Source organism: Paramisgurnus dabryanus, chromosome 8 (genome assembly GCF_030506205.2).
Source record: "Paramisgurnus dabryanus chromosome 8, PD_genome_1.1, whole genome shotgun sequence".
NCBI lineage: Eukaryota > Metazoa > Chordata > Actinopteri > Cypriniformes > Cobitidae > Paramisgurnus > Paramisgurnus dabryanus.
Genome location: NC_133344.1, coordinates 31,717,973 through 31,745,161, shown reverse-complemented (window position 1 = coordinate 31,745,161; position 27,189 = coordinate 31,717,973). Strand labels below are relative to the sequence as shown.

At 37.8% G+C, this 27,189-nt stretch overlaps 1 protein-coding gene across 1 annotated transcript in view; it reads right to left on the bottom strand.

Annotated features, from left to right (window-relative positions):
• Positions 1 to 27,189, bottom strand: part of LOC135771347 (leucine-rich repeat and fibronectin type III domain-containing protein 1-like protein) — a 150,125-nt gene that overhangs the window by 29,344 nt on the left and 93,592 nt on the right. The window contains exon 4 of the mRNA XM_065281546.1: positions 3,368 to 3,996. Within this exon, the coding sequence (XP_065137618.1) occupies positions 3,368 to 3,996 (629 nt within the window). The remainder of the gene's footprint in view (positions 1 to 3,367; positions 3,997 to 27,189) is intronic.

Here is a 27,189-nt window from a genome sequence, read left to right as displayed (position 1 = left end):
GTATGGTTTGAAACACACATCAAATAGTAATCTCATGAATGTGAATTATGAGACATGCTAAAATGAACAAAGCATCCCTATAGTGTTACAAGAAAATGGTTCATTACAGATACAAACATGCAATACAAGGATATATAATATATACAATTTAAACCAATTTATTTTGGTCTTAGCTGATATCTTAGACAGAATCATTTTTGTGTCATGGCTGCTTCGTCTCTGCTCACGGTTTGAAGTTTGCTTTGAGGTGTTAATTTGCTTAGATTGGGCCAATAAAACAGCCAGAGACAGTCAATAGGTCTGGAAATGTGTGTTATCAGGAGATAAGGATCTTCTGATGAAAGTGTCCGAGCAGACCTGGTGACAAAACTCAATCTAGGGTCACAGCATGAAACCGTTAACGACCCAGACTGAAAGGACCTCTAGTTGACGTCCAGCCAGATGTTACATCTCCAATATAAAATCCAAAGGTTATTTTTTTCTAATTTATATCAAATTACTATTAATTATATTATAATTAGCAAAAAAATAATGACATCAAATTTGTTTTACATTAATTTCACATAATTATGGTTTTAAACGTTGGTAAAAACAGCTTGTTAAAAAAAGCTTTAATAATAATTAAATTCAGCAATACAAAAAGTGCTTTATTTAGCTCCTCAGGATTTAACTTATTTATGAATATGCATTTAAAAATACTGATGAATTACTAGGTCACCCCTGATGACACCCTTGCAAATGTCTCATCAACTATTCATCAAATGTTTCATCAGCTGTAAACGTATTATTTATTTAATCGTTGAAGTTTATAATCAGACCCTTTTTAATATTGTTTGTTTCAGCATCTATTCGAGCTTACTAAGTATGTGTACACAGTATGTACTAACCGGAATGAGATCACACCCTGGCTTGCCAAATAATTAAAGAGGTCAAAATGCAATTTCATGTTTTCCTTTGTCTATAGAGTGTTAAAAGCTCTTTGTGCATGTAAAAGAACCGCAAAGTCACAAAGACTAAACATTAAACAATCAAACCCAGATATTCATCCATGCCTTTCTAAGACACCTCAGAAACACCCCCCCTCGCATATATACATCAATATGTAGGACGATTTACATAGCACCACACAAATCTATATGCTAAGAAAGGAGTCTTAACTTATATTCTCACTGTAGCAATGTCGCCGCCACCACCATGTCAGATGCTGTGCTTTGGTAGCTGATATTCCAACATTTGTTAACATTTCTGTCACACGCTTAAGGTACTTGATCAATCACAATGCACTGGATAGCTGTCCAATCAGAGCACACCGTGCTTTTCATAATGATGAGCTATGTAAAAATCAACATGTTTCAGAAAGGCGGGGCATAGTGGAACAACAATAATGTACGGTATGTGAAAAATATATATATATATTTTTTTTTTTACCTTAAACCACGTAGACACATGCATTATACCAAGTACAAAGAAAAACAATGTTATTTTGAGCAATGTTATGTGACCTCTTAATAAAGATAACCATATTAAAAGAAAATGGTAACACCACAATAACATAAACTAATAGTGAGCAATGTAATTTTTCAGTATTTATTTTATATTTGTTCAAATAAGTTAAATACCAATACTTTTGTTCAAGTAAGTTCATTGCGCATTAACTAATTCTAACTGTTACACCCTTAGTTTTTTTTAAATGTATTAACTGAAATAAACATGAACTAATTTTAATAAATACTGTATAATTGTTATATATATTATGTATATATTAGCATGTTTTTAGTATATTGCTAGTATATACTAGCATATGTATTAACCAATGTTGACAAATACAACCTTGCTGTAAAGTGTTACCAAAAAAGTTGAAATATTTGCAGAAATCAAATTGACTACAGCATGTGTCTGGCTGACCAATCAGAATCAAGTATTAAAGATTGCAAAACATGCCTTCAAAGTGAGAGACATGCAGATGGCTCCCTGGCATGTATGCACTACCAAGGGAAAACAAATTGTCTGCCGGTACGGAGACTTTTGTTTCACAACAAGGATTTTCTGATGTTGAGATCTGACGCTGGCTGTTCACAACTAATCAGACTATTTGTTTTGCATCAGATTGTTCTGTACAGGTGTACAGATTTCCAACCCTATAGGGATCTCTGTTAGAAGCAGCAAGCTTGTTTAGTGGGGTTATTATTGTATCCTAAAACTTTGACTGATAATGAATTCAAAATAATGAATACATAGTAAATGAAAAGTTAAAATCAATCTAAAATAAAATATTTTATAGGAATACTAACTTATAAATACTAAGAAAATTAATACATTACTCATACATTAATTGTATTTTTAATGCCACACCGTCAGAAAAAAATCCCTTAGCTGTCAATGGGGTAGGGCCCTTTAAAAAGATCCTATACCACTTAGGTACAAATATGTATACACAATATGAACATGTGAAATACAGTAAAATTAGACCAAAGGTGTACTTTTTGAAAGGGTACCACCACAGTTACAAAATTTTTGACCATTTTTTATTTAAAGGACATTATGTTGCTGGTAAGACACATCAGTCTTCATTCTATTATAAAGTGTTTGTGTGCACAGATTTGGTTCATCTCAAAGCATTCTGTGTCGACCTTGAGAACAACCTTAAACTTCGCCGTTGTCATGGCAACCAGTCGAAAAGCTGATGCTGTACATCATGCGTTCCTGTGCAAATACAGGTGCAGGCCTTGCTTATATTTAATAGAAATCTAAATCTGTCCACGAAACAAAATGGAACTGTAACTATCGAAACCATTGCTGAAAACTAATTGAAACGTCAATGTTCATTTGAACATGCAAAACTATAATAACTTTGTTCTGCAGACATAACATATTTTATTTCAAATCTGACTTAGTTGACTGATGGCTGCTTTCAATTCCCAGCTGCTTGATGACTGACGGGATCGAGAAAAATCATGGAAGTTCAACCTTCTGCATCGCCAGCTCTTGACTGAATGGACTTTATCGATTTAACGATTTAAGGTTTAGGTCCATGACCATTCATCTAGAAAGTGCAATTACCTGATTGGACCCATAAATCTAAATTCCACAAAGGGAAAGCTCTTTAAGAAATACTTGGATGTGGCTCATTGAATCAGGTGAATAGCTCTATTCCTGGCAATTACAGAAGTCTATATAGATGCTCTCCGAACAGCAATAAAGAGCCATGGCATTGTTAAAAGCCACTGGCTTATGTGAATGTGCAACTGGCTGCAAGCAACCTTAAGCATTTTGAATCACGAATGGGATTTCAAAGTTTTAATGAAACATTCTTTTCTTCTGTTTGCTTAACATTTCATTTCAAACTCTTTGACATGCTTTTACTCACCTCCTGATGTTTCAAAGCTTGTTCCCTCTTTGGACGACATCGAATTCCGTCTCTTAAGCTCTATAGAAGTCCTCCGATGGTGTCTTTGCGTGGGAGACACTACGTCCTCTGAGGTTACTTCCGATATCTGCACGGCCCTATCGGGCTCCGCGACCTGCACCGTTACAGTGGAGTCTTTTAAACAGGCAGCGGCCCCTGTGGCCCCACCCAAACCCACTGCCGGGCCCTCCTGACCTTCCACGATCTTGGAGCTGGATCGTGGGACCTGCCCCGACGCTTGCCCCCCATTCGACTGTGACCGCATGTTTGTCATCGCAGTTCCCTTCCCTGGATCTACTCCGTGATGGTTGTAGACTTTATATCGAATCATGAGGATGATGATGAAGACGAGGACGGAGGCCACGATGATGCCACCGATAATGATGATCATGGTCCCGCCCAGAAAGTGGCTCCGGAGCGACTGGCATTGGCTGTATTCAGTCTCCGTGATAAACGTGACGCAACCCACCTGCCTCGTGGTTGTCAGGGATGTCACGCCATCGTCGTAAACCGCCAGAACGCATAGGTCATATTCCCGCCCGGATACCAGGTCTCGCACCAGGAAGTCGTAACTCGTGGAGGGAATCATTCTGTAAGGGAAGAAGAACGGAGCTCATTTGTAAGTCGCTTTGGACAAAAGCGTCTGCTAAATGACTGAATGTAAATGTAAATGTGGAACTGAATGTTATTCACCAGATAATACAAGGAGGGCTTGACATTAACACCCACCAACTCGACAAATGCAGGTAGATATTAGCTGCGCTGGGTAAGACAGCCACTCTCACAAGACTTTTTTAAAAGTCTTGTAGAATAATAAACAATGGGCAATGCAACTACAAAAGTACAACTCCCATGAGCACTCCATAGACCCAGTAGGAGTTATTTACAATAAAGAGCTTGATCGCTGAACTGGACACAGCATGAGCACACACACATATTTCAAAGACATCGGCACATATTTCATATTGCTTTGCAACTAAATATATATGGCCTGTAGTGTTATACCAGGTATCCCAGACAGCAGAAGACAGCAGAGCTGCTGACTTCAGCTGGGATCCGGGGCAGATCCGGCATGGAGTCGTCTGCTCTCTGGAATACCAGCTGATATATATGCAGACCTGCCAACCTGTATGCATTTTGACCTCAAAGTAGCCTGCTAGTCTTAATTTGGGTGGTCAGTATGGCTAAATAAAAAGAAATGTCTCTAAATCAAGCATGCCAAAATCAATTCTAATCATATAAAAAAATGCATTTTCCCAATCATGTTTTGAAGAACAACTGTGGCTGGTGAGCAATAAAATTTGAATTTAAATTTGAACAAACTGTTGCCAGTAAATAACATACACTCACATAAAGGATTATTAGGAACACCGGATTAATTTCTCATTAATGCAATTATCTAATCAACCAATCACATGGCAGTTGCTTCAAGGCATTTAGGGGTGTGGTACTGGTCAAGACAATCTTATGAACTCCAAACTGAATGTCAGAATGGGAAAGAAAAGTGATTTAAGCAATTTGAGCATGACATGGTTGTTTGTTCCAGACAGGCCAGTCTGAGTATTTCACAATCTGCTCAGTTACTGGGATTTTCACGCACAAGCATTTCTAGGGTTTACAAAGAATGGTGTGAAAAGGCAAAAACATCCAGTATGCGGCAGTCCTGTGAGCGAAAATGCCTTGTTGATGCTAGAGGTCAGAGGAGAATGGGCCGACTGATTCAAGCTGATAGAAGAGCAACTTTGACTGAAATAACCACTCGTTACAACCGAGGTATGCAGCAAAGCATTTGTGAAGCCACAGCACGCACAACCTTGTGGCAAATGGGCTTCAACATCAGAAGACCCCACCGGGTACCACTCATCTTCACTATAAATAGGAAAAGAGGCTACAATTTGCACGAGCTCACCAAAATTGGACAGTTGAAAACTGGAAAAATGTTGCCTGGTCTGATGAGTCTCGATTTCTGTTGAGACATTCAGATGGTAGAGTCAGAATTTGGTGTAAACAGAATGAGAACATGGATCCATCATGCCTTGTTACCACTGTGCTGGCTGTTGGTGGTGGTCTAATGGTGTGGGGGATGTTTTCTTGCCACACTTTAGGCCCCTTAGTGCCAATTGGGCATTGTTTAAATGCCACGGCCTACCTGAGCATTGTTTCTGACCATGTCCATCCCTTTATGACCACCATGTACGCATCCTCTGATGGCTACTTCCAGCAGGATAATGCACCATGTCACAAAGCTCGAATCATTTCAAATTTGTTTCTTGAACATGACAATGAGTTCACTGTACTAAAATGCTCCCCACAGTCACCAGATCTCAACCCAACAGAGCATCTTTGAGTTGTGGTGGAACGGAAGCTTCGTGCCCTGGATGTGCATCCCACAAATCTCCATCAAGTGCAAGATGCTATCCTATCAATATGGGCCAACATTTCTAAAGAATGCTTTCAGCACCTTGTTGAATCAATGCCACATAGAATTAAGGCAGTTCTGAATGCGAAAGGGGGTCCAACACAGTATTAGTATGGTGTTCCTAGTAATCCTTTAGGTGAGTGTACATTTAAATCTACAATAAGTTACTGGCAAACAGCATGCTTTATCCACGATCACAATTTCTGACTACAACGAATTATGTGAGAAATTGTATAATTAAATAACAATCCAGAATTTAACCTTCAATCTGAATAATAAATTGGAAATATATATTTAATTAATTACTATTTTCTAAAGAACATTCTGTGATGATATAACCTTGATATCTTTAATATTGACTGAGTAAGGTCATGTCAAAAATTAAAATGAATGTGAAATCTATGATTGAAATGAAACTTTGATGCTCCTAGTCTCATAATTATAATTATTACTTTAGTCTGGATTTCAAAGACAGGGTCACATACAACTTCCATTTATTCCAGAGGAATGTGCGCTTTATGCCACAATGTAATCTTTCTTGCAGGAGCCAATGGAGAAGTATTTCCCATCATGGGATACGTTCAACATGCTGTTTATTAAAAGGCTCCATCAACATTAGCGATGTCAAAATCGATGCCCCGGACATTACATTGATTTACACAGGAATTTACAACATGGAATAAGTGCACAGTAAGTGAAACGAGAGTCTGTAGGTGAAGTGCTAATAGATATTAAAAAAGTATACAATATAAATATGTCAGAGAACGTTCCCTCTGGGAAACACTTATTTTTTTCCGCCTGACCTCGACTCATCAATCACCTCACTTTAACTTGAGCATTCTGGGAAGAACTCCGACTTTAATTTCCAGAATGCAATTTGGGGAATTATTCTTTCTCAGACCAAGTGGCAAGTATAAATTGTTAATAGAAATACACAACTTACACTACACTCCAATGCAAGTTTTTCTTTCTTTAGAGTACATCTCTTAAATAAGACTTATTTATACGTATCTTATTTACTGGTTTGGCTATTACAACTACACCTATAACTAAAAGACAGGGATGTAGTAAGCGCTGTGTGGGATCTGGAAAGGACTATGGGGGTCCCAAAGCAATATACAGTCAGGGATCACAGAAATCTTAACTATGATCCTGCTGATAGGTACATAAAACCAAACATCCATGCATTTTCCCCAGACAAACATTTTTAGAGACTTCCCTAAATGACCTTGTGCCATCCCAGCAAGGTCGATAATTAAGTGCTTTACCAAGTCTAGCGTGGAAGAACTTATCTTGCCTTTATGACGCCAGGCCTTGCTGATGCTCTTGTTTCTGAGCGCTATAGCACATCTTTAACAAAAATTGTTGTAGCAGCCAAAAAAAGGACCAACTAATGTCAATTATTGAATGTCTTTAAAATGGACTTTGTCAGTTAAGCGCAAATGATTTTGCTGTGGCTCTATCCTGAGGGCAGAGCGCTGTTAACAATGAAAAAAAGGGATTTCTTTTTAGACACATTTTCTGATTCAATTAAACGTACATTAAATATCCTACTGATGCAAATGAGAATTGGAAAAGTCATTAATGTCCATTACGTGTAGTTATAATTGACCAATTGTCAAAACAAGTACTTTAGTGAATCAATAACAGTTCTCCGAGAGACGTTCAAATACTGAAGCCCATGATATAGATGTTGACAGTCACATTGCCTTTGATTATCAAAAAGCCTGGATCTTAAAATAAAGGTACGTGCTTAGAAGAACTATTTCTGGCTGTATGGTGCCATAAACAACCTTTCTGTTTCACCAAATGCTCTTTGCAGGGGAAAATAGGTTCTTTAGACTGTAAAAATTCAGAATGAAATGGTTCTTGTACTGAAAGTTTATTTGGGGAACCAAAGCAATGGTTCTTCTGTGGCATCGCTGAAGGACCTTTGTAGTATATTTGTTGTGCATTCTAACCACTCGCAGATTTTAATCCGGTACACAGTGACTACAGATCATACAGTAAAGAGTATGCATTACAGCTGTGTGAATTGCATGTAAATGCATTGATATTAGGATAATGTGGCGTTCATGCTTTACTTTTTGCCCAATTTACTTCCATTCATCAAATTGTGAATGCAAGACACCACAAACTCAAGCTCATTCAAAGGAGGGAAACTCTGACCTGGAAATTTGTATCACTTGAAGATGTTTCACCAATAAAAGACCGAAATGTCACGGTATAACCTTTTCAGAAATCCAAGATGGAGGAAGCTCTTATAACAGTGGTATCGCACAATCCTATCTTGTACAATACAGCTTTCAAAAAACAAACAATAATAGTGCACGCAGAGTCCACAAGTGACATAATGGCAAATTTATGGTAACCCATACTTGAAAAGTGACTTCTGCATATAACCCATCCCACTGAGTAGGGAGCACACACGCTAGGAGAAGTGGCCAGCTATCACTTTAGCGGTAAGGAGGTGAGGTGTCTTGCTCAAGGGCACCTCGGTCGCTTCCTGCCAGTCATTGAAATCGAACCAGTGACTTTCAGTTTACAAGCCTGAGTCTAACCACTTGGTTTCAACTGCCCCAAACCCTTGACACATGATATCACATCTAGTTGGCGCTAATATGTGCTGGGTTCTCTACTGTATATAAATTTCTCAAGATGAAAGTCTAGTTACTAGTTAGTTTTAAACAAACTGTATGTGCATTAAAAAAAGATATTAGGGTTTTTTTAAATACTAAATGAAATGTTGTTATCTTTCATATTTTTTCAGACAGAGCTGATCTAAAAAAAAAAAACAAAGAAAATGCATGGAATAAGTCAATCTTGTACACAATAAGGGGGTGTTGATTATATAATATTACCGTGCGAATTATAAACATTATTAGTGATGTCCCACTCATTGTATCTGTGGCTGGCAGAGTTGTGATAAACCAATCCCACATTTGTGAACTCGCCTGACTGGGAGCACAGAGCTCACACTAGTGTAAAAAAACAACACATTTTACTCCTAATCTGGGTTACTTTCCCAAAAGTGTCTTTAGCCAACTATGGCCACAAGTTCCGTCATTAACAGCGTAGTTTAAAAATGTGTTTATTTTGTTTATTTCAACGTCCATTCACATACTGGAACACACGCGCGTTGTGATGGATACATGCCTGGCCGAAGTTAACTCTTTCCCCACCATAATTTAAGAAAATCACAAGAATTTCATAAAGTTTAATTCCTTTACAGAAAAATTTCTTCTTTAAATATATAAACATATATATATATATATATATATATATATATATATATATATATATATATATATATATATATATATATATATATATATATATATATATATATATATATATAAACTGTTTCATCCTATCTTCATTTGTTCTCTTGTCCTTTCAAATAAGGGTAGGTTTCTTCAAAATTGTAAAATTTTGACCAAAAAGCTAAGATAATTGCATTTTTGTAATGGACTTTTGTTAGAGATCAGATTCAGAGCGATGATCAAAACATACAGTTTTTACTGTTTTTGGATCAGTGGATGCTTCAGTGTTTTATAGGGTGGGTAAGAGCACCACCTAGTGAATAATAGCGGAAATATGGATTGCCGTAAAAACTCATTTATTGGTCTAGCTATTGGCTACTGACCTCTTGAACAAAACCCCAGCAAGCAAAAACTGAGACAGTGAAATGATGGCTAACTATAAACCAAATATAGACCCCAGTGCTTCTATTAATGTAGAAAATGTGAAAAAGATCAACCCAGTAACTTCGTTTTGGTAAACCATTCTCTGTTAGCATGTGAAAAAATAGGTCATTGAAATTTGGCTCCCCTTGTGATGTCAGAAGGGGATAATACCACCCTTTAATCTGCACTATCCTGCAGAGATCAGCTTATTTATATAAAAGGACACACCCAAAATGGGCCATTTTTGCTCACACCTACAAAGTGGTAATTTTAACATGCTATAATAAATTATCTATATGGTATTTTGAGCTTAAACTTAAACATACATACTCTGGGGACACCAACGATATATTTAACATCTTAAAAAAGTTTTGTGAAATGTCCCCTTTAAATAACCCCTTGTCTTAGGCCTTGTCCACACGGACACTGGTATTTTTATAACTGTGACTTTTTTAAGCGGTTTGGCCGTTCGTCCACATGTAAACGCAGTATCACGACATTTTTGAAAACCAGTACCAGGGTGAGGTTTTTCAGAAACATTGGTTGCATTGTTGACGTGTAGACAGTACAGGGTTTTTGCTTCTGATTAAGGCTTCCGATTGGCCAACGTGGCTTTATGATTATATCACCACCTGCTGGTGTGGTATGCTCTTGACAGCGCGTGATCACATGTTTTTGTGTGTTCATGTAGGCGGAATTTTTTTTAAACCGCAGGAGGAAAAACCCCGGTTATAAAAATACCCGTATCCATTTGGACTTGGCCTTAAGCTTCCACATCAGTGAATTCAGGGACTTTTTTACTACATTTCATCCGTTTTTCATCCCTTTTGATAGTATTTTTCATGTTTCCCTAAAATGGTGCAATGATTAGCCTGGGGTTAAAAGCAGGGTTTAGAAAGAAAATAACCGTGGGTTAAGGGCATTGTGAAAAGCCCTAAAGTTACAAAGTTTTCAGGAAACAATCATGACTAGGTAGTATTCTTCAACAATGCATCTTACTGTGGTGGTTAAAAAGTGAGGGATGCTGTTGTACAGGAAAATCGAATGAAAGTAAAATACCAATGAAAGTCACCTGCTTTTATATAAAGCCAGGAAGGAAAAAATAGTTACAGTATTCAAGCATCATGTTTGTGCATCTCTACAACAGAGGGCAATACTGAAAACTCTGCCGGTACAAAGGAATTCTTGCACTTAAAGAAGTGTTGATTGAGTAAGCCTGCAAGTTCACAGCACTATGAACTGATGAACCTGAGAGCAGGTAAACTATCCCTCCTATAATTCCACAGAGGTCACCTTAAAGTCAGAACGGAAGATGTTTTTGTTTCCTTTTCTTTTTGAACCGATGACATGGAGGTTTTAAGGCTCTTAGAATTTCTAATCTCAAAAGAGGAACAGAAATTGAGAAATCTCTCCAATATCTTACAACGGCAAGGAAAAGTGTTGCAACTTTTGGCTATTGATTTTAAAGCCTTCTTTGAAGAGATCTTTTGAAGAGGTCTTTGCTTCTGTTCTCTTTTGAAAATGGAACACAGCGTCTTTGTTTTTTTTTTCATTGAAGATGGTATGCGTCAGATCTCTCTACACCTTAATTCATTATTCCCCCACACTTCACGTGAGCTTGCTTCATTTGCATGTGGTCAAGGGCTTTTCTTACTGCGTTTCCTTCCTGTATTATATTAGAAGCATCATTGCTAAGAATATTACAGAGGTACTTCAGACCACCTCATACGGTACGCTAAAAAAAATGAAATCAAAGAGCTGAAAGAAACAAAAAGATAATACAATGAAGAACTATGCATAGCTGTCGCACAATAAAAATGTCACCAATAATGTAGCACATAAATGAAAATTGGTCTTTCTGGTATATTGGTAATTATTATAAGGTAAATATATTGATATGGTGAGTTATTTACAATAAAATCAACCTTAAGCAAAGTAAAACCTCTTGAAGAGAGTAAGAAACTCACTTTTCATATGTTTACAGATATAGTAAATGACTCACAAAATGCAACCTACAGTGTATGAGACTTCTAGATTGCCTGGAGATTGCAGTAAAAAGCCAGTGATGGATTTATATAAGCGTATACTCTCTCAACTGCTCAACCAGCTAAATGAGCTATTTTCCTTGTCCATGATATTTCAGGTCTCTTATAAGGGTTTCCAGAAATGTCCATTTGTTACATGAAAGTACCTAGTTCTGGTATCTGAGTCATATCACTAAATCTTTGTACTATATGCACCACAAAAGTAGTGGGTATGCAAAAAATACTGCTTTCTCATCCTCTAGCGACTAAATTAAATAAATATATGACATATGCACTTACAGCAAACCCTTATGCCTCCCGTAAAATCCCATCTGTGCTTTTGGACGGTGCAACACAAACTGCACCTGTTCTAAGGTAGATGTAGTGACCTAAAACTCGACAACACTGCACACATTGCAGATTTTCTGTAGGTAGGGAGTCATTTTACCATACGTTAGCATCCACTAAGCTTATTTATTTGTAAAATAAGGAGGGCCGTAGTCTCCAGCGAAGCTGACCTGTTTGTTAACAAGACTGCTTTCCCTGCACATCGCTGATCTTAGATTTTCTGCAGAAAGATCCAAGCTGATTGTCTCTTACAGCGAATAAGTTAGTGCTGCTCAGTTTCGTGGACCAATTTATTAAAGATTTGCATGGAGGGTTATTTTACACTACAAAAAAATGGAGTTAGTAGCATCACTACTCTTTGTTAGTTACTCAACGCTGCATTAAGCACCTTAATTTATGTTTTAGAAGGACGAATAAGACAGAAGCCAAAATATTAACAGCTATTTGGTTATTTGTTAATGTGAATTTAAAGTCCAGGCAACCTAGATGATAAAAGAAGTGTCGACTTCAACTTTTAACAGTTGTCTCTCTCTTATTGATTTTGCAAAAGTTGTGGGAGGAAAACATAAGTTAAACCAAACCAAAGTCTGAAACTTTAACTCACATGGAGTTACGCTTCATCAGAGATATTCAGAAAGGGTTGGTGTTTGGTTGTCACACATCTGGCAGGCCTGCATAGTTGGGGGATGGATCGAGGTTTTGTCCCATTCCTGACTCCCAGAAGAGACTCAAGGACAGCGTGAGCCTCAGGCAATTGAGGTTCTTCTCCATGTCCATTCCCAAATCCTTTTTCCAAATAACACAGATCTGTTTTCCAGTGTAAACGTCTTGGAAAGAGGCGAAGTACAAATATGGTTTTTGAATGCAAAGACGTAAGATAGAGTCAGCAGGCAGTGAAATCTCTAGGCCTTATGCTCTTTCATAATACCTCATTATCACTGGCTCCTTCCTCATTTGAATCTCATCCTATTAATTTTATGTCTCTGCATAACAACTGCCTCATTACAAACGCTTGATCGGGTGAAACCTGAGCACTTCGTCCCAAATGTGCAGTTCACAGCGGCAAGCCTCTGGGTGTCTGTATCTACCTCGTGCCCTGCATCAGAGCTTCCATTATTGATGTGCAGTAAGATCTTTGCAGAGGTTTGCTGGTGGGCGGTAAACACAACCTCTTTCTTTAAATCCCCAATGATGATCTTCTCCACGTTACTGTATTAAAACAACAGACGTGACCGGGTACTGAAAGGAGCCCAAAAATATTCATATGCCACTTATTCACAAGCTCACATCAGTCTTTACCTAGCACACATATTCTCCGCAATAGATGCAGGTCTATCAAAACTGTAAGCCATAAGGATCTTCTCATCATGCAGTTTGATGCTTGATGCTAACTTTGGGTCCATGGACCACAACCTTTGGGCTGCAAATATTTGCTTTATAAAAAAAATCAAGGCTGCTGGTGGAAATGTAAATGGTTGTTAATAATTGATGAAATACATTTCCACTTTGCCCGGACACTCCCGATTGTAAATGGACGCCGCTGCTAATTCGCAATCTCGTCCCAAGGTGCAAACCAATGGATAGCATCGGTTTTAGTAGAAGATCTGAATAACCGCATGGTGAATCGTGCAGCATGTGTGCACATAGAAATATAAGCCATGTATATATATGAGCAAATATAAAATGTGCTGTAGAGTACTAATTTACAGTCATGTAAGAGCTCATTACAGACTCTCTATAATCTCTGAACTCAACCTTACAATTAAGGAAACAGTCCCTATATATATATATATATATATATATCATCATCATGTGTTCTTCAATTACAGTGTTTACAGTTTGCATTTATTTCAAATAAAACATGCATTTATATATGAATATCATCCCACACAGTATGATTTTACAGTTTGCTTGCTTTTTAGTCTACTGTACTGTGCTCTTTTAATATGCTCAACATTAGCCGTGTATTGTATGCATATAGATGGTCTTTTTTAGCCTTGATGTATTCATGTTCATATAACCATTACAAAATGAGAGGTAGACTATTCCCTGTCTGTGAAATCCAGGCTAAGGTCTCATGATATAGTGTTGAGATAAGGAGATTGATTTTAATTGATTTTAATCTTTGACATGACTTTACCTGGTCAGTATTAAAGACATCAAGGATATATTTTCACAGAATGTTCTTTACATTATGTAGCATGATAATATATAGACAACTGGGTTTTCACAGACAGGGTCATTTTAATGATGTTGATACCCAGCAAAACCCTCAGTGTTAAATTAAAGCTGGTTTCTATTTGCATGTGTGAGCAGCCCATAGGTGTGGCCATTGTGCTTACCAACAGTAAAAAAAATCTCAAGTTCACATTATTTTATTTTACATACATTTATGAGCAAAACCTCTTTAAGACGCTTTTTTGAGTGTCAGTGTAATTTATATAACTGTGATTTGTTTAATCCACATTGTTTTTGTGATGTCTGGTCCGTGTAATGATGGATATATTTACACAGTACACAATAATAGACATAAAAAGCCTATGGCACATTATCAAATCAGTTTTTCTGAAGTTTACGATAAAAGATCAGTGTTCACAGACAGTGATTGACACCATAATGCAATCGTGTTTCCCTCCAACAGTATAAGCATACGATTTAGATTGATAGTTTTACTTTCCTTGAAGGTTATTAAGAATGATGAGGATTCATTAAGTGCTGAGCAGAAAGTGAACGACAGTGCAGTCTTCTGGCAAATGATAGCTTTCTTTTAAATTGCTCAAAGTCATGTTGACTATTTAAAACATACCTGGCATTACAGTCATGATTTTATGTTAAAATGACACTTTTTCGCATTAACCAATGACCATTTAAACCATAAACAATGCACTGTCACTTTAACTGAGCGTAAGCAGTGCAGTATAAATAGAGCCAACGCCGATGGACATGGACACCGAAAAAACATGTGCCGCTTACATGCTACTCAGGCGTGTGGTGTGACTTCTGCACTTCTGCAATTTCTTTGCCATAACAAACATGTTTTAAACACACCCAGTTATAACAGCCAAAAAAGTAACAAGCTAAGAGTCAATAGTCCAGCTAAAACAAACACTGATCACCATAATAGTAACTGTAAATGAAACAAAGTTAATACGTGCCGCTTATGCACTGCTCACACATGCGGTGAGAAAGCTAGTTAACACTGCTCAGTGTCTATATGTGTCCACACTACATAGTGTTAAAAAGTAACACTAAAGCAGTTCTGCAATCTGTAACTTTCCCCTGCAATATTAACATCTCAGTTTGATATAGAATTGCACTGCTGTCTTTTCTTTTCCATAACAAACACGTTTTAAACACGCCAAGTTATAACAGCCAAAAAAAGTAACAAACTAAAAGTCAAGAGTCCAAATTAAACAAACACTGATCACCATAATGGTAACTGTAAATGAAACAAAGTAAACATGTAAACCTACAGTAAGTAAACAAAAACTCTACGAGTAAGAAATGATAAAAGAGAGTTACATGCATTTTAGGGGGGCGTGCACACCAAAGCGTTTATGCCAGCGGCCGGCGTATATTTTCAATTGTTTTAAAGACACACTATGCAGTTAATTTACCTTAATATAACAGCTTCAAAGTCATTTCGATGGTAAACGAAGTCATAGTATGGCGAATCATCCTCCTTTTGAAGCTCGGGGAGGACGCCGCTAGCAAAACCAGCAATGCAAGCTTGAGAGAACCGCCCCTGACAAATCTCGCGAGAATCACGACTTGCTTTACGGCAACGACGTCACACACGTTAGGCTTGTTCGACTTCGTGCAGCACTGCAAGAACCGGCAGTCGGATGACGTAAAAGTACCGCGAGAATGATCCGAGACGGCACTTTGACGTCATCCGGCTGTCGGTTCCTGCAGCGCTGCATGAAGTCAAACAAGCCTATAACAACAACTGCACGCGCGCATTTGAGACGTGATGCTCGATGAGGGAAACAGCTAAGAAAACCCGTTCGGAAGAGAGTAGAAAGCGAAAAAGAGAATCTGACCGAGTTAGGAACTGGACAAGTGTCCCACGCGGTCAGGTTTTTACTCGTTGGCGTGAGCTAATAGACAGCACTGGATGCAAGAGAGATGCGGATCTGGCGATCTTGTTGATGGACAAGTAAGTAAATCTCTTATTTGTAAATTTGTTTGCGGTCTATGTTGTATGTGGTTGCGCTTGCTTGCGTATTTTTTTGCTGTTCATTCATCCAGTGTTGATAATTAGACCAGTAAAATAACTTCAACATGGGTCTAGCTAGCTTACGATCATAAGAGCATTTAGCAGACTTGCTAACAAACACTCGTTTCTCTTACATGGTTTTTTTTGCCATCTAAACTTGAGTGTTGTGTTGTGTACTTAGTCATTTGTCTAATTTCGATTTCTTATGGCCAACGAATAATGGCCAATGTTATGAAATAATGCAACGTATACATTACAATTAACTTTGTCAATGCATTTTGTAATGTTTACAATTAAATAACAAATGAAATTATACAGTAGACATAACGTTAGACTATAGACTGTTTACTTGTGATTAAGCTGCAATCTTGTAAAAACGTAATAAGCCAGCAAACGCGGTAGGCTACTTTATTATTATATGCCTACTCTACACTTGGCATAAACTTCTTATTATCCTATTACCATCATCTGTAGTTTAGTAGACATGCAGTAGCCTAATATTTGTATGAAATTGTGAAACATTCCCTGGTCATTATCTTCGGAGTCCATCTCTGCATATTCACGCCCAACACTATCCTTACAGGTATGTACAGAGTGGGGGTGCGAAATTACGACAGTTGCAAGTTTTCCCCAGTAACTCTAGGGGTCGCTGTTTGACAAAAACGTCAAACTGCATGGAATGCCTTTAAATGAAGGCCAGCAGCTGGTGTTTTTTCTGCACTGAGCCCCGGCACTCTGCAGTTTTTCCGCACTCAACGCTGAGTGCAGAGAGTTGAATAATATTCAACTTTGGGTGAAAAGCTCAGCTTGTCAATGTCAGCTCTCACTCACCCATCCAATCACAGTGCAGGAGGGGTGGGATAAACATCACAACAACCAACCGACGCATCATTCAGCGACTTATAAACAAAGCAGAAGTATCACAGCAATCAAAGCGCCCAGCTGAAAATGCTTGCCATTTTCAGTCTTGCTGTGCAGTATGTATTATGATTTTTGTCTTTGTTCATATTGCACTTTTTGCAGTTTCAATGTGACAATAAACCATTGTCTTTAAATTTGTCTTTAAAGTTATGTTTATATTATGATTATATTGTTACATTTTTCATCATCGCAATGTTGTTGAAAGTGTTTTGGATTGTATTCATGGATTGTTATCTTCAACGGCTGAACTGAATTTTTTGTCTAACTATAAATTGCATTCATGGCCATTAAAAACGGCGCCACCACAGGTCCACTTTGTAACTTCCTGTAGAATTAAATGGATAAAACAGCTCTTTAGAAGTTCAATATTTTATTTTCTGGTAGCCTTAAAAGTCAACCAAAATAATTGCTTTGTTTGCATTGTAACCAATGTGATGCATATGTTGCACCACACTAGCTCACCTCGCCTCACATATTCCTTTTTTAGCAACAAGAATAATAATGATCCCTATGAGTGCTTGTTTCCTGCAGGCAAACACTGGCTTGTGTGACATCAATCTGACAGTCGCTCAAAGCATTTCCCTCAGTCCAATAATCACTGGAAATGAAGGCGTAACACCAGCCCATACATGAGAAGATGCCTGATTTGTGTACGATTACGTTCAGTCAGAAAGAATATCTTTACATGACGTGAGAATTTGTGTCAGACAGGAGGAGATGGGATGTGTTGTTGCCGTCCTTTGAGGAATGTCGATTCGGTCCGTCCCTCTGGGTGCCGTCTGTGCTGGTGTGAGTTAATGCCATCCCTGAGCTAATGCAGTGTAAAGTGGACTGGGCCTAATAAAGCTTGGCTGAACAGGAGTCGACAGACTCTGGATGGCATCAAGGAGTGGGCAGAGAAAATGAGATAGAGGGGAATTGTGTTATATTAGTCTGGAAGGACAATGTCTCTGACCTGAACTCATTTGTGTTGATAGAGGAGCAGTTCAACCAAAAATGAAAATTAGATCATTATTTTCTTTGCCTCGTGGTATTTTATATTTTAAATTTTGAGTCAATTTACAGTCTCTTAAATTATAAGGACACTTCCTAAACACAACTGTTAAACATCTATATTCTGTTGTACTACTAATGCAAAACCCTCTAGGTGTTTTGCATTAGTGACATGTTTACTTGTAAATGAGCATTATTTTAATCAGGTTCTTATGTTAAAGCTCTACTGTGTACTTTATTTAGTTAATTCTTTACAAAAACCCATGTTTTCTTTCAAAAGTATGTGCTCATTCATGTGTAATTACTACCCACCCACTAATCAAAGTGTTCTCGTAAGTGTAGAATCTGCTATTTAAAATGCATACCGTCGAAGCGCTCTCTGGCTGAATCCATCTTGTGCCTCCATCTTTGAAATACATTCGCCGACGAGGGACATTCCTGAAATTCAAGCTCCGCCTTTCGCGCTTTCACTCTACACTCACGCTGCCCGATAGCTGAAGCCTTCGGAGGTTGCATGTGTAGGCGCTATACGTCATCAAGACAGTCTTATTTCAGAATATTAACAATTATAAAGCTGACAATTATTCTTAGTTAATTGTAAATTGATGTAATATGCGTATGACTTGCGAATGTAATGCTCAGTTAATTTAAATAAACCAGGCTTGATGACGTATCCAGCCTGTGACCTGCGTAGCTGAGTCCTTCGGATTTTACAACAACCGCACACCGTGATGAACCTGCGATCTAATGCTTTGATTTGAAAGCCTGTTGAAGACATATTCTCGAGGACATTAAAACAAATCGCCAAGATTGCGAAACGGGGATTTTAAACGACAACGTGACAAGAAAAACATCAAGACCAAAGTCACTATTGGAGTTAGTTTTCCAAGATGGGGCTCAAGGGACACTGAAGTTGCACTTTCTATCTTCTCCACAGGTAATTCAGCATATTCGTTTACATCTACACAGTCCATGTTGTAAACTTGAAGTTTTATAGTTCCTTGGCTAACTTTAGCATGATTATGCATAACACTTGTTAGTGTAAACATGCATGTGGTTTAATGTGTTGGTACAGACACACGCCGTCTCTCCGCCCATTTATGTAATCTGAGGTACTGAGATAAATGTTTTTCATCTTTTCAGACCTCTAGCACAAACACACGGTGACAGCGCTATTTTTAGCCTTTCATTGATAAAAGCGTCTGATCTGCGCGTCTTTCGTTTCATTTTACAAGCGTGTGAATGTTGCGCGATCTTTTTTCACCAATATGAGAGAAAGCTCTTACATATACACGGACATGTAACATGTTTACTTAAAACATAAGCATTGTACTCTGACATAATGTCTGACATAATACTCTGATAAAAGCGTCTGATCTGCGCGTCTTTCGTTTCATTTTACAAGCGTGTGAAAGTTGCGCGATCTTTTTTCACCAATATGAGAGAAAGCTCTTACATATACACGGACATGTAACGTTTACTTAAAACATAAGCATTGTACTCTGACATAATGTCTGACATAATACTCTGATAAAAGCGTCTGATCTGCGCGTCTTTCGTTTCATTTTACAAGCGTGTGAAAGTTGCGCGATCTTTTTTCACCAATCTGAGAGAAAGCTCTTACATATACACGGACCTGTAACGTTTACTTAAAACATAAGCATTGTACTTTGACATAATATTAGTTCGCGTCCATTTAAACCCGTCATGGTTGCTTTTTGTATGTGATTTTAAGCGGACATATCATGACAATCAGACTTTTTTTCATGTTAAACATAAATCTGTGTGCTTTGATGGATCACAGGCAAAGGACATTGCAAATTGTTCATTTTTTCTCATTGCTTTTGCTTTGTAGCTACTGGAAGCCATGTTAACCTTGGCATGACACGGCCGGGCCACCGTACGAGTTAAAACGCGTTCCGAATGGGGAGGGCTAGAAAGTAATATTCAGTTGGTTGTCATATAGACTTTCACCGCTAGATGGGAGTAGATCTTACACAGTGGAGCTTTAAGGTTCACTAAATTTACTATAATTGCAATTAAACAGTTATTAGTCAGTAACTGACATGCCCTATTTTACAAATGTCCCTTTAGACGCTAAAAAAATGTCTTTTGCTGCAAAACCCTCTAAGTCCATACAAGCTTTTTTGGCAAAAAACTCCACTTCTTCATACAAAACATTGTAAACAGTTGCAAAATCACTGCCATAAGAAACACTGCAAATTATGAAAGTCACAATTCAAGATGTAACACTGCAAATGATGAAAGTCAGATCAAAAAACCAGTTGAGCTTCTTGTGACAGAGTATTTCTGGGCCAAACTCACGCCTCCTTTTTCCTGTTTTGTAAAGTTTTTTTTTCAAATGGGGGTATCCGTTATGGTTGATTGACCCCATAATCCTTTTTTGGCCTTTACCCCCAGAAAAGCATGCCTGCCCTGCACATCAAGTTGGCGGTTTTGCATGTGAGGAGAAGAAAACCTTATTTAGCTTTCCCTGTCTTAAGACAATGGTGGATGCAATTCGTTTTTCCCGGACAGCAACGTTATTGCGAGTTTGTTTGTTCCCTGGCTGCATTCCGGAGAGGACTGCTTTACATACAAGGCTTAGTTTGACGCTGGATTTTCGACTTGTTTAAAACTGTTGGAGTGGTCACAACTTAAAAAGACCCTGTTTAGGAGTCACAACCACAGGCGTAAGTAAATCAAAATCCCACGTGTTTTGTTTGCAATCACGCATACGTCCACAGCAAAAATTTTTGCCTCAGTTGGCACTGTACTGCATTTACAACAATTACGCCTTTTAAAACGGGCAAATGCAGTAAAAAACACATCAATAATTACATTGCTTTTTTATTAAAATAGCACATAAAAAAAAAGAACGTAACAAAAATTAAGTTTGATTTCCATCTATGTCAGCTGTGAATCCAAAAGTAGTATCCAAAGTTGCGCATAATCGTAACTATTCAGCTCCACCAACTGCACCCCCTTAAGTGTTCGTCTTTTTCTGCCAAAAATCGGAAAGGTTGTTCACGAAAGACTCTTTGGACATATGAAGGATGAAATAATACTCTGTAGGTAAGCAAGATTAACATTAGATTGGTGTTGTGTGTTATGTCAGCTTTAACCACACACTAGGGGGTGCTGTGATGCATGTGGCTGCCACAACTGACCCAAGTTTAAATGTCAAGCGGGTTCTGGCTAGAGGGGATATAGCTATGGCCAAATCTTGCAAGATGTTGGGTTTAGGGTTAGGTTTGGGGGTAAGATTAGTGGTCTGGCTCCGCCCTCTTACGTGCTTCCGCTTAATTTTCATTTCGCTTCAGTAGTACGTCTGGGACTGCTGTGTAGAGTTTAGTTTTCTCCTGCAAAAAATCTGCAGGTCCAATCAGCGAACAGATGGGGGTGGCTAAGAATACTGACGTTAAGGTCGTGCATCAGTTTGAGTTGTAGTTCAGTAATGGCAGTGGAGAAAGACGTGAGAAAAGCTTTTCGGTCCGTTGTTGCAAAACTGCCGAATATACAGAAGTTAAAGCCGGAGCAAAAACAATGTTTGCTATGTTTTGTTGGTCTGATCATTCGGACTTGTTTTTCCGGCCGGTTTCGGATGATATACGCATGATATACGTCACGACCACACGTTAGCGATTGGCTATGGCAGATCCTGAGTGACTCTGGGCAGATCCAATAGTTTTAAACTTCAACAGAGGACCCTCCTTAACGGAAGTAAGTACGAGAGTCTGGTTGGACCAGGCTAAGGATCAGGATGAAAACAATGCTCATCCGGTGAGATTTCACAAGATTTTGGATGTAGTTGTTTCCCTTCTAGCCACAACCAAGCAACTGCCATTGAAATGAATGGGACAAAGCATGCCCAAACCAATTCATATTTTTTTGTAACCAAAATGTGTTTCTAAAGCAACAGTAATACTACATCGACATATTCCTTATACTGTTAGTGTCTTTCAATATTTCCCATTTATTTTCAGATATGTTCTTGTTTCTAAAACGATCTCCACATGCACAAAAACTACAATGGTGGGCTAAACAACTAGAGGTTTGTTCGTTTTGTTTCATTAATCATCTCACCTTTCCACTTTAATTGAACCCTATAGGTGCATTCAGTATTTACAGGAATTACCCTCTTTCAACATGAATCGAATGGGTTTGGTTTTTCCCCTGTCTTAAAAAGGACCTGGATATAATTGGAAGAAACACTGAAGATGGGAGGAGGGGGGGCAGAGTTCTATGAGAACAGCGGCAGTCACACCGCTGTGTCTCATCTTTTTGTGTTAACGCTGTGGGCGATCAGGCAGCACAGGGAAGAATCCCCACAATTAAACTGGAACATGCTTAAACAGTCCTGCTGAGTGCTTGCTGCATTTTTGAATGCTATCTCCTTCCCAGACGGCCAGGGGATAAAACTTCGCTGTCCAGAGAAGAGAAATGTTAAATTGTGCATCACAACAGCATCTATAACAGCTTTCTGTCATAGTGTTATGGATAGATTGAGGTTTTGTAGCAAAGCTGGCGTCTGACATTGAGCATCAAAATGGCTTCTCGACTCAGAGACCTTGAAGAGCCCTTAGGTTGGCGGTGGACAACATTTTATATTTTCGTATATAATTATATCCACCACAGCAATCTTATAATCGCATTGGATAGCAAAAATAAAAGACCTTTTGGATTTGGGTCAAGATCGAATGTTTAACAAACCGCTCTGAAAATCCATCAGTTCTGAAACAGAAAAGGATTTCGAGTAACCTTGAACATTTTAATCTCAATGTCATCAAAAGATTGTCAGTAACCGCTTCTTCTCTTTAAAACATTGCTGCCTTTACTGAAGCAAAGACAGACTGCTGCTCAAAAGCGTGCAATAAATAAAATCCCAAGGAAAAACGTGATACAGAAAGAGAGAGAGACAGCGAGAAAGAGCAAAAGGCTTCTTGAACAGAGAGTACAGCCTCAGCCTCATAAATCTCTCCTACGGATCGATTGATTTGATAAACGGGGAAAAATAAGGTGATGCTAGTCACTTCTTCAAATCTGCCTGGTTTCACTGTAAGCGCATGGTCTTTAAGTAGCTCTAGAAGGAGATGGTCTGGCTTAGAAAATGCTTTTATTGCATTAAAGTGAAACCCCAGTCACACTTAAAGGGCTCGCTGTGCAGCTTAAGGGAATGGCTGTACGTACATTACAACAATACATTTTGGCCTGCACAGCGTTCTTTTGATCACTGAGCTACAGTATGAAATTGAACGCATTGATATCAAAACCTCAGTGAAGCCAAGTATTTATTGCAAATAGTGATTTGAAATGGACCAGGCTATTGGAAAATGCATTTTAAAGTTGTAGCTGGTACATTCTCGGAAAAATGGAACAAAAGTTGTCACTGGAATGGTACCCTTTTAAAAAGGTTCTAATATGTACCATTTTGTACATTTGAGGTATAAAAAAGTACTTTTTGAAAAGAAACCTCCCAAGTGATAACTTGTATACTCTCTTGTAGCTTTATTTCTGAGAGTGTATCTAATACATGATACTGGTTTGGTTTCTAACAAGTTGTTCCAAAAACCAGCCTGACCATATTTCTGTAAAAAAAAGCTGTTAAAAAACAGTAATTTACTGGTCTTCATAAATACAGTTCAATACTGTAAATGACAATGAATTTGATGAGGAAAAATAACATCAAGTTACTGTTCAGTTTTACAGGATAAAAGTATTTTTGTTCTAGTGAGACATAGCCTTCTCATAACTGATGAGAGGAAAATCACGACAACTGTCAATGGGCAAATAGATTTAATATAACATATTGAGTATTATTATATGAGAAGGGAGAATAAGGAGCTGTATTCAAGAAGACGATATTTGCTTTGACTTTGACCATGCTAACATTAACTCTTTTGCCGCCATTGACGAGATATCTCGTCAATCAAGAGAAAACGCTTCCCTGCCAATGAAGAGATTTTCCGTCTTTTTGCCCTTCCGCAACTTTTTAAACCCGGAAGTATTGCCCTATGGCAAGCGGCTGCATGTCTGTGTCTGTTTTAAAGATCGCTCTGAATGGGATCTCTATGAAAAGTCCGTCACAAAAAATGGAATTATCTCTGCTTTTTGCTCAAAATATGGTGTTTTTGCAGAAACCTACCCATATTCAAAAGCTGATTACAAAAGAACCACTGAAGGTAGGATGACGTGAGAACTATGAGGGGTGGCAACACTAAAGTAAGCATACTTGCATGGTTCTTGTGGATTCAATAAATTAGTAGTCTATAGTATACTTTTTCTGATGTGATGCTCAACTTAATCAACGGACAGCAGAAAATGCATCGTTGTGTTTGATTCACCTAAACAAAGCTGTTTAAACGGACTACACGGTAATAAAAAGACGTGTTTCTTGTCATTATTTACGGGTATATGGTCTTTCTGTCTCATCACATTGAGCATCGCTGCTGTAAATCAGTCAAGGAACCACATTCAATTTATATTTAACACATTGGGATACCAATGCTGGGGTGGCAATGCTTTTTCTTAGGGTGACAGACTGGGCTGTTTTACTGTACCATTTGTTTTAGGGTTTGTTGAAATGTGCACTAAAGTTAGCTATTTTATGTAATGAAATTATTATTCCTATAGAGGTAACTTAAAGTCTGTGTTGAAATGGTAAGGAATAATTCATACAATGTTATTGTTCTTTGCATGAATTGCTGGTGATGAGAACACACTATGAAGTTGGATGATCTGCACTAAAACAACATAATCTGTGAAGGCATCCAGTAAAGCTTCATCAAGCGTTTGCTGCAGTTTGTACAAAGGTAAGTCCTCTGCTAGTCCATAATGTTGTTTAAATATTTTATCCCACTTATCAGCTTTGCTCAGGAATTGTGTAAAAAGGTTGAATTCTCTATCTTGTTCCTATATAGACTTTATGTTTACAGTAGTTCTTTTAAATAGCCTGTTTAAAGTTAAGCTGGCATGTTTATTCACACAGGGTTCTGGATAAATGTATTATTACATCATATTTTTGGAAAGCAGTTGTTGATGTAAGAGACTTGGGTGTTTGGGAGAAATAAAGAGAATTTTATTTTGCATTTAAAAAACAGTTCTTAAAGGGGTAGTTAACAAAAAAATAAAAACTGTCATCATTTACTCACCCTTATGTTGATCTAAACCTGTATTTGTTTCTTTATTCACTTAAATTAATATAAAATAAGGTATTTTGATATATGATGGTAAACAAACGGTTGACGATACCCATTGACTTGCATAGTATTTGATTTTCCTACTATAGAAATTAATGGATAATTGTGTGCTTACCATCATATTTCAAAATATCTTCTGTTGTGTGCATTATTATAAAGAAACTCATATATCAAAGCTGTCTACAGTACTAAAAGATGCTCAGGTCTCCGAAGCTGAAATACTTGTAATGTTGAAGCAGATATTTGGCAACAACCTACATTTATATTGTGAATGCAGTGGGTATTGCCTGTCTTAGGTGTAATTAATCTTTACTTCTCTTATTGTATATTCTAGATGCCTAATTGGTGTGAACATTGAGAGGTGAACAGAAGAAAGCCAGGTAAAGTTTCCAAGAAAAAAATGGAAGCTTGTGCAGGAAAGGCAAGCAACTGTGACCACCCCATGTGGCCACCCTTTTTAAAAACCTGATGGGCTTTAAAACAAAACTGAGGATTTATTAAGAACTGGTGTCAGTACACGATTTTGTTCTGCAATCAGATGTTTGTTAAGTCACATTGTGTGTTCTCTAACAATTTTTTATGTGAAGTCACAGCATTGTATTTTGCATTAAAATCATTTTATATTCAGCCCAGTCTCACTTGTAAAAAAATTGTGTCATTTATTGAATGCATTGAATATTTTAACAGCTTTAATAAAAACTAATTTATTATTTAAACTACAGCACGGACAATAAAATAACAACATGTGGGCAACCAAACACCTGAGAGTATTATCCTGTGCAGCTGTGTATTTTTTCTGTAATATTTACAGTAATAAACTGTTGTTTCCAATTTTATTAGGTACACTAAATAACAGCTGTATGCTGGCAAATCTATCTGCCAGTATTTTACTGTAATTTATTTTTTTTACAGACTGGAAGTTGGTTTTTGGTGGTACGAGGTTAGTCTCATAGTACGGAAGGTCTGGAATTCATGGCAGCTTTTCTTGGCCAATGCCCGCCCACAAGGCCATTCGACCTTGACAACTACCAATCACAGTTTGTTTTGTCTAGAATCACATTTTGGAGTGTGGAAATATCCCCACAACAACAACTCTGTCATCGAAATAACCAGCCGCAACTGAATAGCATCTACTGTAAATAAACAACATTACTCACCATACAACAACGGTGTGCACTTCATCAACAGCCACACCAAAGTGATTTAGTTGAAAATACATAATCTCATAACACAAAATACCCAAAATCTAAATAGAAATCCTCAGTGTCGCAACTAACTAATCTATGCTAATAACACCCACAAGGAAAATTAATTTTATGCTTCATCAACTGTGGTTAGGAGAACGGAAATAGACATAAAAGACTGAAAACAAAAGCTTTTCCTGTAATCTTCAATAGATGGGTGATGCAGCAAAAGAAACAGGCAAGTTAAAAGCTATTTATTGTTTGAACATTTTACAAGCAAAGAAAACATTCAGAGGAAATTGTTAGACTGCCGAGTATTCAAGAAAACAAAATGATTTGAGGCAATGAGTCTTGTCTTCTCATAAATAGTCTACGTTCTTTTGTTTTGCATCTTTTATTTGAAGCTACCTGTTGTCATCTATCATTAAGATCATTACCGATGCCCAAGCACTGTTTTATCTGCTGGGCTGTGGCTTGTCATTTGAATTAAAGCGTGCAGTCTCACTACGGTAGAGGGAGGGGGCACAGCAACGTCCATAATTAAAAATTGATCTGGGGCACAGCAGGAATAATGAGATTCAGCTGAGGAAAGAGGCAGAACGGTTCGAAATGCAAACTCAACATTTTGACAGTCTGCATTATTAGTTTGCACGCCAGGGCGTATGCATTACCCTTTGTGCTAATTCAGACTTACTGAATATTCACATTGTCCCACATCACTTTTAAAAAAATTAATATGTCCAAGTTTGAATTTTATGTGTGGTTGCCCAAGGCAATCATACGAGCTAAA